General features: G+C 40.4%; 2 protein-coding genes across 2 annotated transcripts in view; both read left to right on the top strand.

Annotated features, from left to right (window-relative positions):
* Positions 1 to 9,978, top strand: part of lingo3b (leucine rich repeat and Ig domain containing 3b) — a 102,532-nt gene extending 92,554 nt beyond the window's left edge. The window contains exons 5-6 of the mRNA XM_077555809.1: positions 799 to 1,542; positions 3,164 to 9,978. Of these exons, the coding sequence (XP_077411935.1) occupies positions 799 to 1,542; positions 3,164 to 3,733 (1,314 nt within the window). The 3' untranslated portion in view covers positions 3,734 to 9,978. The remainder of the gene's footprint in view (positions 1 to 798; positions 1,543 to 3,163) is intronic.
* Positions 9,979 to 12,660: 2,682 nt separating this feature from the next.
* Positions 12,661 to 18,690, top strand: part of LOC144042814 (solute carrier family 22 member 21-like) — a 55,631-nt gene continuing 49,601 nt past the window's right edge. The window contains exons 1-2 of the mRNA XM_077555812.1: positions 12,661 to 12,963; positions 13,876 to 13,928. The gene's annotated coding sequence lies outside the window, so the exon portion shown is untranslated. The remainder of the gene's footprint in view (positions 12,964 to 13,875; positions 13,929 to 18,690) is intronic.

Here is an 18,690-nt window from a genome sequence, read left to right as displayed (position 1 = left end):
AGTGTTGACATTTAACTGTTTCAATTTATATCTTAACTGTTTTGAATTTAGTTATACATGTGTAGAAATAGATATTACTATGTTAACTCAATCACCAGATGTATTAAGGATGTGATAATGATTTATTTGATCTCTGTTTGAAGTCTGTCCTCTCTGTTTCCGGAACAAAGGAGTGGGCTAAAAAGTTTCTGTTGACTCATCGGAAGAGGATGTTAAAAATACGATCAGCGTTTCTGTTCATCAGGTCATCCTGTCGTAAAATCTAATAGGGTTCAGAGTCTGTCTACATCAAAGACTCTAGTCGGGAAGTAACTAAAGATATGGACTGTACCTGTTTTATGTCACAACTCTGCTAAAGATTCAAAGGAGGGCGGGGGCGGGTCTCAATGTAAGACCTTTTTGTATAAAGATGCTAAAGGTTCGAAATCCAACACACACTGGGAGCTTTTCACCACTTTTCGAGTGAGCTTGTCTCTGTGTCTTTTAAAAGCTTTTAAAATAAAAACTTGCAAGGAACTTCTTCATCGATCTCATTTATGATTTATTTGAGCACGCAATAGATTACTTAAATCCATGTAATCTATCAGTAGTCATCAACATTGTGATTTGAATGATTGCATGAAACGAACAAATCACAATTCTCTCAATTAGCACTTTGTGAATACTGGAGGAGATCATTGAAGACAAAAGAAAATGGCAAAGAAAGATTGAACCATACATTTTTTAAGCATGACATTATAAGCTGTCTGAAGCTACGTTTACGGCGACCGTTCATTCCTCTGTTCTCCGCATTTTCAGGCATTCTCAGGACTCCTGGGCCTGGAAGATCTCACCATAGCTCGCTGCAACCTGACATCCATCTCAGGCCAGACCTTGTCCTACCTGCGCAGCCTGGTCACCCTCCGCCTCCATCACCTCAGCATCACGGCTCTTGAGGACCAGAACTTCCGAAAGCTCTCAAATCTGAGAGGTCTGGACATCAATCACTGGCCCTTCCTGGAGTACATCTCGCCTCTTAGCTTCCAGGGTCTGGATCTCCACTGGCTCTCCATCATCAACACCAACATCACCTCTGTCCCCTCTGGTTCCTTCAAAAACCTGGTGCATCTCACCCACCTCAACCTTTCCTACAACCCCATCACAGTGCTGGAGCCTTGGGCCTTCAGAGACTTGCTGAGGTTGAAGGAGCTCATCATGGTCAGCACGGGGTTGATGACGGTGGAGCCGCATGCCCTCGGAGGTCTACGTCAGCTTCGGGTCCTCAACTTCTCGTCAAATGACCTACAGACCTTGGAAGAGGGTTCCTTCCACTCTGTGAACAGTCTGGAGACGCTCAGAGTGGATGGGAACCCTCTCGTGTGTGACTGCCGTCTGTTGTGGATCCTGCAAAGGCGCAAGACCCTCAACTTTGACGGCAGGGTACCCGTGTGTGCAGGGCCCGTGGAGGTGCAAGGCGTCAGCCTGAGTAGCTTCACTGATTCTGCACTCTTTGACCATTTTACGTGCCAGAAACCTAAAATACGCAACCGCAAGCTTCAGCAGGTAACCAAGTCTTATTATAATACACTGCTATGCACAATTTCCCACATTAACCAGTTTGATTGAATTAGCGGCCATAGTGTAGTTAAGCCCTTGAAATATATGCATATATGTATATTGACATAATATTCTAGTGCACGTGTCAAGATCCGGTCCTCGAGAGCCCGAGTCCTGCATGTTTTCGAGGTTTCTCTACTCCAACACACCTGATTCAATGATCAGGATATTTATCAGGCTCCTGCAGAGCTTGCTGATGATCTTAAATATGAATCAGCTACAGTTGAACGTGGGAAACCTTGAAAACATGCAGGACTCAGGCCCTCGAGGACTGGACTTTGACACCACTGTTGTAGTGGTTAGCACAGTTGTGAGGGCCGAGGTTCCAGTCAGGTCAATCCATCGTGTGGCAAGTTTGCATGCTGTGTCCATGCTTGAAAGGGGTTTCTCGGGGTAGTCCGGCTTCATTCCACATTTCCAAAATAAGCATATTTGGTTCATCGAAGGCGGCATGAAAGATGACTGGTTAGCACGCTGGCCTTCCTGGGTGGAGTTTGCATGTTCACCCCGTGCCTGTGTGGGTTTTCCCCAAGTACTTTCCTCACACATTAGGAGAAACATGCAGGTAGCCTAAATCGTCTTTAGATGTGACTGTGAAGGGTTGTTCGTCTATGTGTGCCCTGCATTGGCTGGCAAACAGTTCTGGGTGTACCTCGCCGACTGCCCGAAGACAGCTGGGATAGGCTCCAGCACCCCTGTACAACAGTGATTTTGCCACAAATATTGTTTTAGTGACGCTCTGTGAATTAGATTTAATGTGACAAAGACTTTGATCGTTCACGTCATCCTTGAAAACATTTTACTACCTCATATCAATCGGTTTCACTGCAATTGCATACACCGGCAGAACAGGCGATACAATGCTGCCATCTGCTGGCCATAGTTAGTGGGTGTTCTTTATTTCACAAGCCCATTGGCCAGGCAGCGCTGCACAACACGTTGCACTGCCCATTGAGAAAAAAAAAAACGTTGTGAACGTCAATTAACGTTTTTGGCGGCATTCATTTGGATTTTAATAAACGTCATTAAACGTTTTTGCCGGTAAAAGAGTTCAAAAGTTTTAAGATAATAATCCTAATAATGTTATCAATAAATTGATTTGTACAATAATTCAGAGGCATTATCCCACATTGTTGACATATTAAATACGATGACATCCACCACAAACGTCCGCAGAGCGCCAAATCTGTCTGACGAAATCCACCAAAGCTGCGTTATACCACTAATTAGACCTGGTTTTGCGGAGTCTAAAATCCACAAGATGCCACAAAATGGTGGTAAAGTGTTACTTTTTAATGACACAGAGCTATGGCCTGTCTAAATGAGGCTCTTCACTTCAACATAGTTCCTAGTTGCCACAAGATGGCGCCAAAGCACAATTAGTATTAGACGAAGCTTTTGCCATATATCTGAGTTTTTTAGCAAATAAGGGAAAATAGATTCCCCCCCCCAAAAAAAAAATTCTGTGAGTAGCACATTGTGAATACACCAGTTAGCAAAACGTTCAAAATGAAAAGGTGATGTGTCAGCACTCGTCTATTTTCTGCTTTCCTGCATCTCACGCCAGGTGACCGCTCGAGAGGGCCAGCCGGTGAATTTCCTCTGCCATGCGGAAGGAGAACCGGCACCCGCCATCATCTGGATATCCCCGCAGCGTCGACGCATCACGGCGAAGAGCTCGGGCCGCGTCACCGTTCTCCCAAGCGGCACCCTGGAGATCCGCTACGCGCAGCTGACTGACAGCGGGACGTACATCTGCATCGCCAGCAACGCCGGAGGAAATGACACCTACTTTGCGACTCTCACCGTTCGCAGCCAACCACTGGATGCCGCCTCAGCCTTTTTTCTCAATCGCTCGCTGTACAGCGGCGACTTCTTCAATGACACAAACCTGAATAGCACTCGGGTGTTCCTGAAATTCACCTTGGACTTGACAACCATCCTGGTCTCCACGGCGATGGGTTGCATCACCTTCCTGGGGGTGGTCCTCTTCTGCTTCCTGCTATTGTTCGTGTGGAGTCGGGGACGCGGCCAACGTAAGAACAACTTCACAGTGGAGTACTCGTTCCGCAAATCCGAACCCGTCACTGGGAGCTCTTCGGGCGGGACCAGGAAGTTTAACATGAAAATGATATGAAACAACGCAGCCAGGGGTCCCTCGGGGGAGGCATAAGCACGTCTCACACACGTGCTTGACACGCGCAAACGCACACAGCCAGTGAATCGCACAAAATTGTCAATGGCTCCTTCTAACGCTAATTACACAACAGGATCGGGTCTATAAAAAATAATCTGTTTCAAATCATTTAATAGGAAAAAGAAGGAAGGATCTGGGGATCTTTCGTGTTTTATATCAACTACAGGAGTTGTACAATTGGCTGAGCTATGAGAGAAGGTTTCTGTCTGGTTTCATTAATGGGGGAATTTAAAAAACAACTTTAATGTTTATTTAAATTTCCCTATGATGCTCTTTTGCAGTTGGGTAATTCAAAAGACTTGCATTTCTAGATTTTTATTTTTTTTTTTTTAGTATGCTTTCTTGAAGGGAAGTCAACCCCTCAAAAACATTTTTTTTTTACAATAATATGGCATTCTAGCTAATATTGTGTTAGTGGAATATGAGTTAAGCAGCGAAATCCAGCCGTTTTTATCCATCTCAGGGGGGCGGCCATTTTGCCACTGTGAGGTAACAACCAATCACAGCGCAGATTCAGAAAACAGGTGAGCTGTAATTGGTTGTTGCCTGAGCCCTGAACAATGATGTCATCTTCAGTCAACAATAACAGCAACTGCGGCTTTTGCTTCATAACTCATATTCCACAAATCTAATATTAATCAGAATGTCATGTTTTGACTAGTGAGGTCGCATATAATATATTATTGTCAAGAAATGTTTAAGGTTGACTTTCACTTTAAGGAACATGCATTGCAGTTAGAGGCAGATTTTAAATCCTTCATTAATGTTACAATCTATAATTTAGTTTACAAAATGTATGTAGACTATATGAATAAATATAAACTAATTGTTGAGGAAGGAAAAAAAATTGGATTTGGTCTCTATTGGGATATTTTGCGACATTAGCTGTGTGAGTTTGGGACGAGCGCACTGGCCAAAGGTTGCCATGGTGTTCCGTGTCCACGTGGTTTGCTTCAAAGTCAAGCCCGCTGGATACACATCACCATGGCAACCAATACAACCAATGCAAGCGAGTGTACCGGGACCCCGTTGTTTGCGGGTCAAGTAAAAAGGGCGGAAGAGGTCATCTTCCTCCTCCCCCGCAGCACGAAAAGCCCAAATCGTGATCTGCAATCGACAGGCGAGCGCTGACCTTTTTGGTCCTGCGGCCTTCGTCCCGGCTCTCTGCTGCATTGGTGCACATCTGACCTTCCGAGCGCTGCCAGGGGGGAGCGGCCTGGATGGTCGGCACCGACTCAGAGGCAGACAGAGGACACGCTGCAGTCCACACACTGGCACACGCACAATCGTCCTCACATACGGAATGAGTGGACAGGAGACGTTCTCTCAACAAACGGCAAATTACAACACTCAGTATCAGCTGCAACATTCCAGAAATAATGCGTGTGGAGTCATGAAGATGAAATTGGTTTCCTGGGGGAAATCCGATGTACGTTTATGCATGAAGAAACTAAGCCATAGTAATTGCGGTTGCTTTTATGGAGTCGTTTAAAGCCCATGCAGCAAACAGGCTTTAATTAGTGCAACCATTAACAACTCAATTCATTAAGACCAAACATAATCACGAACAGCGGATGTCAAATGTCTTTGTTGAAATGCCAGGTGTTTGTGATATGAATAATGAGCCCAAGGTAAATTAGAGCAAAACTTTTTTTACACCTTAGTTCTGACCTATAACTATTTTAAGAGTTTAAACGCGGTTGGATAATTCTAAACACGGCTACCTCACCATTGATAGGAGGGTGTGCACACTTCTGCAACTACAATATCCCAATTTTGTATTTTTCAATTGAGTACAGATTATGTGAGATAAATAGTGGAAAAAACTTTTGAAAAGATTGCTCTCGGTCTACTGAGATCGATCACAAAAACCTGCCATTTTGAATGGGGGTGTGTAGACTTTTTATATCCGCTAAAATAGTTACACGACACCCCAAAACTGCACCTGCTCTCTCTGTCTCTGCGCTGGCCCGTGTGCAAATGTCTCTGCCTCCCCTAGCCCAGTGCATCCCCCCTACTTGCCCCATCCACCCCCACTGGGTCCTCCTTTTGGGAGGGGTCCCTGGCTGGAGACCGCGGACACAAATGTAAATGAAGTCGTGTTAACCCTGCCCACAACATCTGCATTGTGCAGTGGAAAGTCGTACTGTGGTTTTGCCGGCAGCTTTTCTTGGAGCTGCTCTGTTGTTTCTTTCTGTTGTTTTCGACCTCCGCTTTTGGTTTCCGTGTCTCTCGTCATCTGTGATCCGCTCGCTGGGAACCCTTTGGACATTTCACGTCCCTCCATGTGGGCCTGTTCTGTTCTCAACACATACTTAAAAAAATCCCTTGACAAGTGAGCACCTCGTTTATTCAAATTGGCTGGAATCGTTTTATAATCCACTCATTTTCTGTACTGCGTATCCAGTTGACGGTTACAGGAAGCTGGAGTCCATCACAGTTAACATCACGCACTATTTAAGCCATAATATGACATATGAAAGTACTATTTGATGTATATATTTTAAGTATTTTTGTAGAAGACAAAAACTAAATCAGCCCTTAAAGAAAACCTTTTAGTCGAGTCATTTTACCTTTAACTCGTTCACTCCCAGTCATTTTCACTGAAGCGACCACCTTCGCTCCCAGCTGTTTTACTGGATATTGACTGATTTTGCAAGGCCCACAGAATATTGTGTTCTATTGCTATAAAAACATGGAACCTACCAAAAGAAAGATTAGCATATCTTCTTTCATCAGGAAAAAAATAAGTAGATTCTTATCTGCTTCCGTTTTCATTAGAAAATAGCTAAGTTTCATCATTGATCACATTCCTGTTGAAAACACTGTCAAAAAGAGCTTGGCTGATCTCTTATACTCTGCTGCCACCTGCTGGCCATTTTTGTAATAACTACCATTGCTTTAAGAGACCTCTTCAAGTCAGAAGCAGCATCAAAGCCTTCTGTATGCTGTAGCATAAAAAACATAATAAACGTATAAATACGTGAAGGACAAAGTATTAAAAAACGTATTTATACGTTTTTGGGTTTGAATGAGTTAAAGGGGGAGTTTCCAGTGTTAAAACGACTAGCAGACTAACAGATTAGCATGTAGCCTCAGTTAAATTAACAAATCCCAGGGCAGGAATGTTGTTCGTTCCGCATCCCTTTTGAATACTCAAAGATGTTTTGTTTGATAGTTTGTGTTTGTTAGTTTTTTGGTAAACAAGTGATGGGCTTTTTTCCTATATTTTTTTTCCTGGAGGTTGAGATTCCGCCATATTTTCAGCAAAGCTCCACAAGCTCACGGTACCAGGTCAGTGCAAGACTGTGGGGGAATGCCCACAAGTGCAGGCAAAAGATGGACACCCCGTAGTCACACCTTCTGTCGTCTCTTGATGGGTTGGGGGGGGGGGGGGGGTCACTCCACAGTGTGGCAGTTTCTTCTAAATCAAATTAGAGGCACAAGATGGGCCAGGGATAATTTTACAAACATGATTAAATCTGATTTTTTTTTTTTACTGCAAACTCCTCCTTAACATAGGATGAAATCAATTACATACAAAACACATTTAAAAAAAACAATTTCAATTTAGGGGGAAATTATAAACGTGTCTTCTACTATAGTAGGATTCACCAATTCATGGATTTTTTTTCTTTTTTCAGTATTTATTTTTTTGTGATTCGAGATGAGGGTTTTTGAGGGGAGACAAAAAATATCGGAAGTTCCTCAGTGTTTTTGAAGAATCTTTTGGGTTTGCAAAAAAAACCCAAAAAAGCCCAATTTTCCAAATGAATTCCCTTTGGCCGTCGATTTTATGCGGCTTTTCGCTAGTCGCAGGCCGACACGTATTTTTGTCTAAATTGAAAATGACAGTCCGATCTATGTGGCCCCCCGGTAGCCCCGATGAAAAATGGCGGCCCCCTCTCTCATCTATGTGGCCCCTCCCTGACTCGTGGACTTCAAGCACTTACAAAGAAGCATCATTTGATCCTTTAGTCTGTCTAGTTATTGTTAAACAATGACCTGAACTTAAAACCCGTGTTGCAAATCACTAATATTAAAAACCTACATCACTTGTACTGTATCAATAAATACAATTTCTCTTCTCACAAAAGCACAATCATATAAACACGTCTGACTTCTTGGCTATTTACAAGCCAAATGAACAACTTCAATGCCTGACGCTAATGAATGAGAACCGATCAACTTTTTGCCTGCCAGTGTTAAGAACAGAACTCCGCCCTCATGGTTGTTTCCTCACCTTTAGCCAAGCCACTTGTGCTTCCATTCGTCCGCTTCCCCCAAATGGTAATTAGGCTTAGAAGACATCAGGAATGTCCGTAGTGATCTGCGATGGTATTATTGTGTGCACATGAGTCATAATCGAAGAATAGTTCCGGGTGAGTTTTCTTGTTCTCTTCCGTCTCCGTGTTGTCCTCTTTGCCATCTTCCTCCCCGCTGGGCATTTTTTGGCACCCTCCGTGTCGACGCCCCCTTTCTTCCCCAGTTCACAGTATTAGGCTGGAATGTGGTTGTGTGGTAGTAGACGAGTGTTCTGTGTGGTCGTTGAGTCACGTGTCGTCGTGTTAGCAATGGCGGCTCTTTGGGATGCCATTAGATGGGTGACGTTTAAAAAAAAAACAAAAAAAAAAAACAGAAGGGGTGACCCAGGTTTCCGAACAAGAAAAAAAAAATCCCACCTTTTTCCTCCATGAATATGACTGGGACTTTCCTACTGTGCACTGGGATATTTCTCTGGCTGTGGAACACATAGTGAGTGATGTGTTTGCTCTACAGATTTCTTCTAACGTTCGCTTACACCTGAAGAAAAGAAACCGTGACTCCAGAATCCAACGCACAACTTGTGACTGTTTTCATTACTCAAGGATGGCTCAGTCCCAAAAGAAGAAAAAAAAAAAAAAGGTCTTTTTCTTCTTCTATTTGCAAAGCCTTTCAATCGACACTTTCCAAGCATTCCCCTTCGTAACCATTGCTTTAAAGCCAAAGTTATCGCCTCAGTCTATAGAGCTCGATTCATCTCTGCTGTGATTCTTCAGAAAGTAGGCTTAGCAATACCCCCCCCCACATCCACCCCCCGCCTCCTTCGGTTCGCCCTTGCCTGAGGTTGCTTTATCGTCGTCGAGATGCTCCATTTCCAGCAGCAGCAGCAGTCTCGCTATTAGGATATGTTCCAATGGGGAACGCTTCAAAAATGCAGACCAAAATAAGACAAACCCCACACACACACACACACACACATACACACGCGCACAAAATTGGCACTGCTATCAGTTAAGCTTGAATTATGTAGGTTATTCGGTTTGAACACTTAAAGGGACCTCCAGTGACCCCTAGCGCCATCTAGTGGTGAACAAATCATTCATTCATTTTAAAAACCGACTGTTTAAGTCAATAGTATGCAAAAAAAAATAAGTTGTATCGCATAAACATATCTTATTTTTATATAAATGTATGTCTAGTAATCACTTAATATATAACATGGCTTACGTGAGCTGCCGAGATGCTCGTTTTGCTCGTTTGCTCACGCAAAGTAAGAATTGGTGGTCGGCTTGCGAAATGTGGTCTCTCAGAGCCACCGTAGTGTGTGCGCTCCTGCGTGCCTCTAATGCTATTCTTTGATCACTAGATGGCGCTAGGGATCCCCGAATGTCTCTTTAACTCATTCACTGCCATTGATGGCTATAGATGTCAAAAATACATTTGAACTATTTCAATTAGTTTAACATTTCTTTCCACTTTTGTTAACAAGAGTAAGAAAACCTAGAAAAATGCTTTTATTGTACATTTAGAACAGATATAAAAAAAATTATTAATCGTGAGTTAACTATTGAAGTCATGCGATTAATTACAATTAAAAAATGTAATCGCCTGATGCCCCTAATTTATAATAATCTTTTCTTTTAAAATGTTTTTATTTTTTATATTTTTTAATTATCTTTTCTTTTTAAAGAAAAGATTATTAAAAATGAGGGGTGTCAGGCGATTACAATTTTTCATTGTAATTAATCGCATGACTTAGTCCTAGTTAACTCATTACTGCCATTGACAGCTGCAGACTTTATTCTACTTTACTTCTATTTTTTTAACATTTTTTTTCCATTTTTGTTAACAAGAGTATGAAAACCTAGAAATATTTTTTTGGTACATTTAGAACAGATATAAAATTTGTGATTAATCGTGAGTTAATTAGTGAAGTCATGCGATTAATTACGATTACAAATTTTGATCGTAATTAATCGCATGACTTTACTAGTTAACTCACGATTAATCACAAATTTTATATCTGTTCTAATACAATAAAAAAATTCTAGGCTTTCATACTCCTGTTAAATAAAGTGGGGGGGAATTTAAACTAATATAAATAGTTCAAATGAATTTTTGACGTCTATAGCCGTCAATGGCAGTGAATAAGTTAATCACAAATTTTATATCTGTTCTAAATGTACAATAAAAAAAATCTAGGTTTTCATACTCTTGTTAACAAAAGTGGAAAAAAATGTTAAACTAATAGAAATAGTTCAAATGAATTTTTGACGTCTATAGCCGTCAAATGGCAGTGAAAGAGTTAATGTATATAATATATATAAAAAAAAAAGTATTAGAAAAAAAAATCTATTTTGGTACACAATGTTAGATTTGATCATCACCTTTGAGACTTTGGCCTGGCGTCATTCCAACCACGAATGCATTTTCACTCCAGCTCCCACAGCTGCTATTTTCATTGGATTAGACTTGAGATGCGTTAGCATAGCTGAGGGGAGCATTAATAGGATGACTGGGAGGCCAGCTTGGCTGATTTGGTGATTGCTTAGCCTATTAGTCACATTTCCAAAACAGACCTCTCAAATCCGGTTGGCATAGAAATAGTGGAGGCCATCCTTGATACCGAAATACGACACATCGTGGAAATAGAACCTTGATTGCAAATGACTGTGAGTGCATTTGTCAGCAAATATTTACATTTTGTGAGGCAGAACTCTGATGACTGAACCTTATCCTTATCGGCAGTGCGGTACTGTGCTGACCCCAAGTGGTCATCAAGCGTAACAGCAAGAGGAAACAGCTTTTGGTTTCTAGGTAACAAATAATTATAAGGAGACAAAAAAGGACTGTTGTGATCATGGACAAGGCGGTGCTCTAATGATTTTCTCACAAGCTTCCAATCGATCAGAAGCAACTATTTGACAGTTTCTCACAGCTTTGGCGTGAAAAGAAAAGCATCTTTCTTGTGGCTCAAGCAGGTGGAATCTATGCATCGTCTCTGTGGTCGTCGCTCTCTTGCCAAACGCGTGCCGGCACTTGTCGGTGATGTTGCCGGCCATGCGACGGACTATGCAGAGTAGCTATAAAAGTCTACACACCCCCGTTTAAATGCCTTTTTTTTAAAAATGGGGTTTAGAATGATCATTGGGGGGAAAAAACATGCTAAATGAGAGTCAGAACACACCTGCCACCATTTCAAGTGTCTGATTAACTGCTATGTGGAACTGTTCATAATTCCATAATATTATAAAATTATTTTAAAAATGATATGATGAAAATTTGTTATTTGAACAGTGACGTGTAGACTTTTTATATCGACAGTAAGTTTCATTATGAACATGTTACTGTTCTTGCAGGATGACATCCTTAATCTTAACACTCTCCGAATGTTTTCTGACGTGTACAGCTATGGATTAGAGATTAGCATTCCAAGCATGCTCCGTGGGACTGATCAATATTGTGTGAGGACCGGATTATCAATGGCATACATTCATTGATCTGATTTGAACCTTGTCACTGGAACAATTATTTTGAAGGAGTGGGGGGTGTAAAGAGACCTGGCTTTACACATTACCTTTTCAAATGAATTAAGAACAAGCCGGAGTTTCTGATCACCACCAACACCCCCCCCCCCCCCCCCCCCCCCCGGATCAATGGCGATGTAACACATTCTCATCTATTGATGGCATTCTGCGTGAGCTGTCATTGAAATCTTCCGATTTTTTTTTTTTTTTTACATTTCGACGCTTTATTACGGTCCTCACTAACTAAATTCCGATCTGATGTAAAGACAAACATGCCGGCTCCAAATGGGCGATCATTAAAGCAATGAAAGCGTAAAGGAGACTGTTATAAACCACATGTGGATCTGAGCATCCAGCTGTTGGAATGAAAATAAAAACTCTTAATATTATTATTAACGTGTAAATCCTTGCGTGTGAAGAATGTACATATCGATCTACTAGCCATACGGTGTCATCAAATCTGTGGACTTTGTTGTCTGACGGAGGAAAATGACCGTTGACTGTAAATAGTGTAGGTATCGTCAAATAGAGTCTAGTCATAGAGAACTTGCTGTAAGTAGTGCTTCTTTTCTCCAGGGATCTCGCATGTTTTTTGCTCAGGCCCGCGGCTACTAAGTCTCAATGGGAAAGAAAACAGAACGATGTATAGTTGCCAATAAAAACAAAAACACAAGAGTTCTGTTTTTTTTTTCACGTGTTTTATATGCTGGCTGTCTTGTAAATTGTCATTTTTGTCATAAAGTCATGATGTGACCATGTCTGAAGCGTTGTCTGTGATTGTTATCGTCTTAATAGATAGACAGAGAAAATATCACGATAAGAATTCCATCAAGACTTGCCCCTTTGTGCCACGAGGAGTCCATCTTTAAGATGCATTTGCTTTAAAATAGGGAAGCATTTGGGTGTCATTGTGTCATAGATAGATAGATAGATAGATAGATAGATAGATAGATAGATAGATAGATAGATAGATAGATAGATAGATAGATAGATAGATAGATACTTTGATTATCCACAAGGAAAATTCACAGTCCCAGCAGCATAAACAATGAAAAATCCCATACCACTTGACGTCATGTATATTGTACTTCTTAGGTTGAACACTAGGTGGTGCTGCTTACTCCACAACACAAGTGGCGTCAACTGTCATGACATGTCATCAATCAAAGAAGAGTGACAGTGACGCGAAGTAAACAGCTCGAGAACGTTTTCTACGCGTGGATAGTTGTTGTCTTTTTACTTTGCAAGCAAACCGCTAGAGCGATTAAATAGATGAATAAAAGAGAACACTATTTAAACCAGACACTTTGACATTGCTGTCAAAGTAAAACGACAAATGTTGGAAAAAATGGCGGAGTCAAGCCAACGACTCAACAACGGGTACGTTTGTTTTTCTTACAAATTGAAAATACAATTCTCAGATGTTAGACTTTCGTGTGAAATTTCAGGATGAATCTAAAATGCACTAAATCTTGTACAGGTGAATTTAATCTGATCATTTTATATGTATTCATTCCAAAATTTAGAGAAGGTCAAAGGGCCAAACTGTTGAATGTTTCAATATACAGTGTATATATACATTTAGCACAATTTGCTATTATTTAACAAGAAGCTGAATGAAAACAAAAACTACAACAGCTAACCCATGAACGGACCAATACATTCAGTTTTATTAAAATTGGTCCTCATCATGCTGTTTCACATTTTGACTTCATGATGTCAACGTCATCTTTCATTCATTCAGTTTTTTGCATTGTATTTTTAATTATCTATTTACGTCGTCACTTTCTTTCTTTTTTTAATGTTTGTATAACTTTCTCAATATATTGAGCATTGTGCATACAATTATACTCCATAGTTTTGTTTTGTTAATTTCCTATTTGTTATTATGAAGTGAGGTCAGTTTTAACATAAACTATCTTAAGACTCATTGAGCAGATCGAGAACCACAATTTCAAACTGTTTAGTCAACTGAACCCACATGAGAAAGCACTTGGGGGCAGATGCAATTAAAATGACTCTTGCTTAAGAAGAAACCTTGAACCCAACCCAGCCTCTTTGAAGCACCTTTAATTTAGAAAAAATCAAATTAAGTTAACCTTTAAACGTTATAGTCCTTCTTTTTTTTTTAATTTTGCTTAATGGCATTTAGTTTAATTTATGTTAGGATTATGTGGGCATTCTTGGAAAAATGTCTCCCATGCATCCAAAGTAGAGAGCTGGGCAAAAATGTTCCCGTTTCCGGGTTTCCCCTCTTAATGACTGCATGCATTTATTTATTTCTGCCACCAGATGGTAGCAGAGCACCTCATTTGGAATCCATCGCCACAAACAACGAGACGCAGGTCTGCTAATTGGTTTAATCTTTATTTTCATTGTCAGTCCAAACACACAATTTGCCCTTTCTTTTTTTTCATCACTGTATTATTTGTCAAGGCAGACAAATGTGACATATTTTCTTTTAGGAGAGATAAGAAAATGGTCTCTCTTCGTGACCGCCATTTGCGCGTTCGTGCGTGCGCATCTTTGCATGTGTGTGCAGGCATTTGATCAAAGTCTTCGATTAGATGTCCGCTTAACATGTCAGAGCTCGGCTCCCTCCGCAACACCGGAGAGGGTCCCGGGTGCCTCCCGCCCGAAAGGTCGCTCTCCGTAGGTCAAAGGTCAACCCACACACATGACCGCATCTCTCCTGTCCGGTGTCACTGCCCTCCTCCTCCATCACGCTTTCTCCCTCCCTCCATCTTTTTTTTTTTTGTCTCTTTGCTCTATTTGAAATTGATTGTCTCCTACTATCACAAAGACACTTGGTTCTGATTGATTGATTGGCTGCGGGAGAGGGAGAGAACATCGACACGGGGGCTTCCACCGCTCTGAGGGGAAAACAAATGACGCCATTTTGATGCACTGGAAGAAAGCGCCTTTCAGCAGCAGCTCGGCCGTTTGTTTGTTTGCGCTTGGGCCAGCAACTAAAGCAGACAAACAGCCCCGGCCCATCCAATCGAACGGGAGATTAAATACAGGCAAAACAAAGAAAACCCGCACGACACAAAGCCGCTCTCGTACCTGCATGGTTTAGAAATGAATAAATAAAAGAGCTTGCAGACTTATCTGCACACAAAATGAGGTAACGAGAGACAAAAGGTCAGCGGAAGACACAGAACTGACGCTGGTGTGCAGACAAACACTTCAAATTTATACAAATACATAAACACCACATAAAAAAAACATTTTTGCTTAAAGGAATGTACTTGGAAACTAGAGATAGACCGATAATCGATTATTTTGACGAACATCGGTATCAGACTTTTTTTTTTTTATCTGACAAATGATATCAGATATAAAGTCAATCTAAAAACATTTTAATCTCGGAGCTATTTATTTAAATTTTCAGATGTTTCTGACCCTGGGAAACTTCTGAACCAATTGTTTTTGTTGGACAATAAAACAGAGAAATTTGAAAGTTTAAGATTTCAGGTATTTTTACATTTTGGGGAAAAAATATTTACTGTAGAAAAGCATCTTTTAGAGCTATGGTATTTACTTGCTTAAGTTTCCATTTAACTTTTTAAGATGTGCTGATACATTTAAAATGATGGAAATTGTCTAAGATAATACATTTTGAAAAGTCTGAAATATTGTTCAATAATCATACGTTAAGACATTACAACAAGATTGGCATTTGTATTTTTTTTTTTTTTTGACGGCCATATTCACCCCCCCCCCCCCCACCCGAAATTTACTGAAAATGAATATCAGCTTCAAATATCCGTTATCAACCTTCTTGACCGCTAATAATCGGTATCGGCCCTGAAAAGAACCATATCGGTCTATCTCTATCGAAAACCAAATCCAGTCTTCTTTTTTTTTCTCGTTTTCTCTCCCAACTCTGCTGCCTGTCAAGGTACATTTAATCCTGCAGTTTTAAATACACTTATATAGTTTCCATGCATAAAGAATTGCTCGTCCCACCCCTTTTCACAGAGGTGTTTTTTTTTTTTTTTTTATTAATTTATTTTTAAATATGGGAATCATATCAACACTCATAGATGACATAGATGATGATTGTCTTCCAACACAAAATGAGCCAAACTGAACCAAGAGTGTTTGCTAATCACTTTCTGAGTTGATCTTGTATTTTATGATCCTGACTTCATCATACCAATTCTCAAATCGCACAGCGTGCAAAACTATACAGGCAATAAGTGAACTCAAAATGTCAACGCACAAAATGGCAAACACTGAACTCACTAAGAAGTCACACAAATGATCATTTGCTGCTGAACTGTAGCATCGCCGTCATCGGCCAACGTCAAGATTTGAGGTATATCAAGAGGAATTGTTTTTACACATGCCTGCCTAAGTGTGATACTGCCCTGGACCAGTGAAGAGGGTTTGGGTGGGCGGGGTGGGAGTTGGCGGGGGGGTTAGCAAACCAAAGCAAAAGCTAATCGTTCTTCTTTGGATCAGTAATTAACTCATTCACTGCCATTGACGGCTATAGACGTCAAAAAGTCATTTGAACTACTTCTATTAGTTTCACATTTTTTTTCCACTTTTGTTAACAAGAGTATGTAAACCTAGAAAAAAAATGTATTGTACATATAGAACAGATATACAATTTGTGATTAATCTTGAGATTAAATAATTAAGTAATCAAACAAAAAAGAAAAGAAAATAAATAGGGGCGTCAGGCGATTACATTTTTTTATTGTAATTAATCGCATAATTTCAAGAGTTAACTCACGATTAATCACAAATTTTATATCTATTCTAAACGTACAATACATTTTTTTTCTAGGTTTTCATACTCTTGTTAACAAAAGTGGAAACAAATTTGAAACTAATAAAAATAGTTCAAATGAATTTTTGACGTCGAAAGCCGTCAATGGCAGTGAATGAGTTAAGAGGCTACGTTTCGGATAGCAGGGACGAGTGGGAATTGTAAACACACACCACATCTACACTCAGATTACAAAGTACACAAAAATATCTCTGGTAATAGAGTGAGATGATCAAATCTCGAATAAGTCAACGATATGTCAAATATGATCATAGCTTTGTGGCTTCTCCAGTTGCTTTACTTTCGCCCGCGTGCCCCCCCGCCCACCATAACAACCCCGTCGCCCCCCCCCCCCCCGAGTGTGTGTGTGTGTGTGCGCGCGCGTCAGGGGTTGAACGATTACATATTTTTTGTAGACGATTAATGTGACAAAAGTCTAATCGAAATCGATTAATTGATGATGTCAATGATATTTTTTACAGCACGATGGAGTCCGTCCGTGGCGGATTAGTTGTTTCATATTAGGGCTTGATAATTGATTAATCTGTTGATTATTTTGCTTTTGTTTAAGCATGTTTTAATGTCCTTCCCACAAACCGGACATGATTTGAAAATGGCAGTGCAGAAAATGCACAAATGTAAATGAATTATGACTCAAATGTGGGTTTGGTGCGTAAGCGCCGTCAGAAAAACTGCAAAAATGTTTTCCAAAATAAAAGCAGATGTTTTTGCAAATGTCTTCTTTTGAACATACAAACATAACACAACACAACAGAAATCTGAAACTATTTACTGTTGGGAGGCTCAAATTCATAGAATTTGCACACTTTAAAGTTTAACAAGGTCTCCAAACGATTAATCGATTATCAAAAATAAATATCGATTCATTTGATAATCGATTAGTGGTTGATTAATCGCTGCACCTCTATTTATCGCAAAGGTGTATTTGGCATGGAAACAAATGGTTACAAATAAAATAAAAATACAAGCCACCATTACACTAATTAGTCGTAATTAGTGTGAGCCCCGCGCATGTTTTTTCTTTCAACGATCGGGCCGCTCTTATCTGGTGTTCCAAAGCGCAGCGTGGTGTAAGACACAACATCTTAGGCATGCAAAAAAAAAAAAAAAAGTCAAAGTAACTCTGTCCACCGCACGTTACCTGGAATGTTTCCGAAACGAGAATTCTGACCTTAACCCCAATATTGACTGCATGTAAACATAGTCACATAATTTGGCCAATTAGATGACGACGACGCCAGATGGCAAAACCTGAATTAGCCGTTAGTCGACTCCAAGCTTTAAACGCCGACGCAGAGTCGTAAAGTCGATTCATCATTCAACCCCTGCTGTGCATGTGTACTGGAGAGCAGTCCAATTTCCGGTTGAAGGGAAAAAGGCACTCGACTCGCCCTGCATCACAAAAAAAAACACCTGTGTTTGTCGTGTGGCGGGACTTCACTCTAAAAACAGTTGGGTCAGAAGTAACCCCAATTGGCTCAATAAGAGACCGACCCAGAATTTTAGGTTCAATAGATGAGCCACACTCTTAAAACTGTGGCATCAAAAAATAACCCCAATTTTGGTCCTGGGTAAAAAATTTAAAAAAAATACACTCTAAAAACAATTGGGTCAAAAATAACCCAACTATGGGGTCAAAAACTGATACTCTACGTGAGTCTATTTGACCCAACTTTGAGTGAAGAAATTGGTCTTTTAGTGTAAAACATCTCATAAATATTGGCCATATCTTTTACTTGGATCCAAAAATGGGGTCATTTTCTGGGTCAAATTGACCCATAAAGTGGATCTGTCTATTTTTGATCCATAATTGGGTTACTTTTGAACCAACTGTTTTTAGAGTGTAATACAAAACACTTGTCTTTCTTTTTTTATGTACTAAACAACCCCCCCCCCCCCAAAAAAAAAATGGGTAGTTGGGTCGAATTGACACAAGTAGCATTTTTTTCATTTTTTTTTACTTTATTAACCCAATTTGGGTTGTTTTGGACCCAATTGTTTATGCTGTGCGAAAATGTGTGTGCACATCACTTTGTGCGCATCTCCAGGGTACAACGTGATCGCGGCAGGTTCGAAGTATCTTTGCTATTAATGCCAACAACGCAGTCCACTCCATTCTGTAAGATAGCTGCACACATAACTCGCCATCTTGGGAATATCGCAACTGAATTTTGGTTGCTTAAAAAACAAAAAAAAGAAATCATTAAATACCGCCTCTAACCGGGACTGTGTTGTCGTGCACGACATCACAACCCGAGCCCAGTTAATGGCGCGAAGATTTCCGTCCGATAATGAGCCTTTTT

This window comes from Vanacampus margaritifer, chromosome 2, assembly GCF_051991255.1.
Source record: "Vanacampus margaritifer isolate UIUO_Vmar chromosome 2, RoL_Vmar_1.0, whole genome shotgun sequence".
In the NCBI taxonomy this organism is placed as follows: Eukaryota; Metazoa; Chordata; class Actinopteri; order Syngnathiformes; family Syngnathidae; genus Vanacampus; species Vanacampus margaritifer.
The sequence above is the reverse complement of the archived record's forward strand: the minus strand, read 5'-3'. Positions and strand labels throughout refer to the sequence as shown.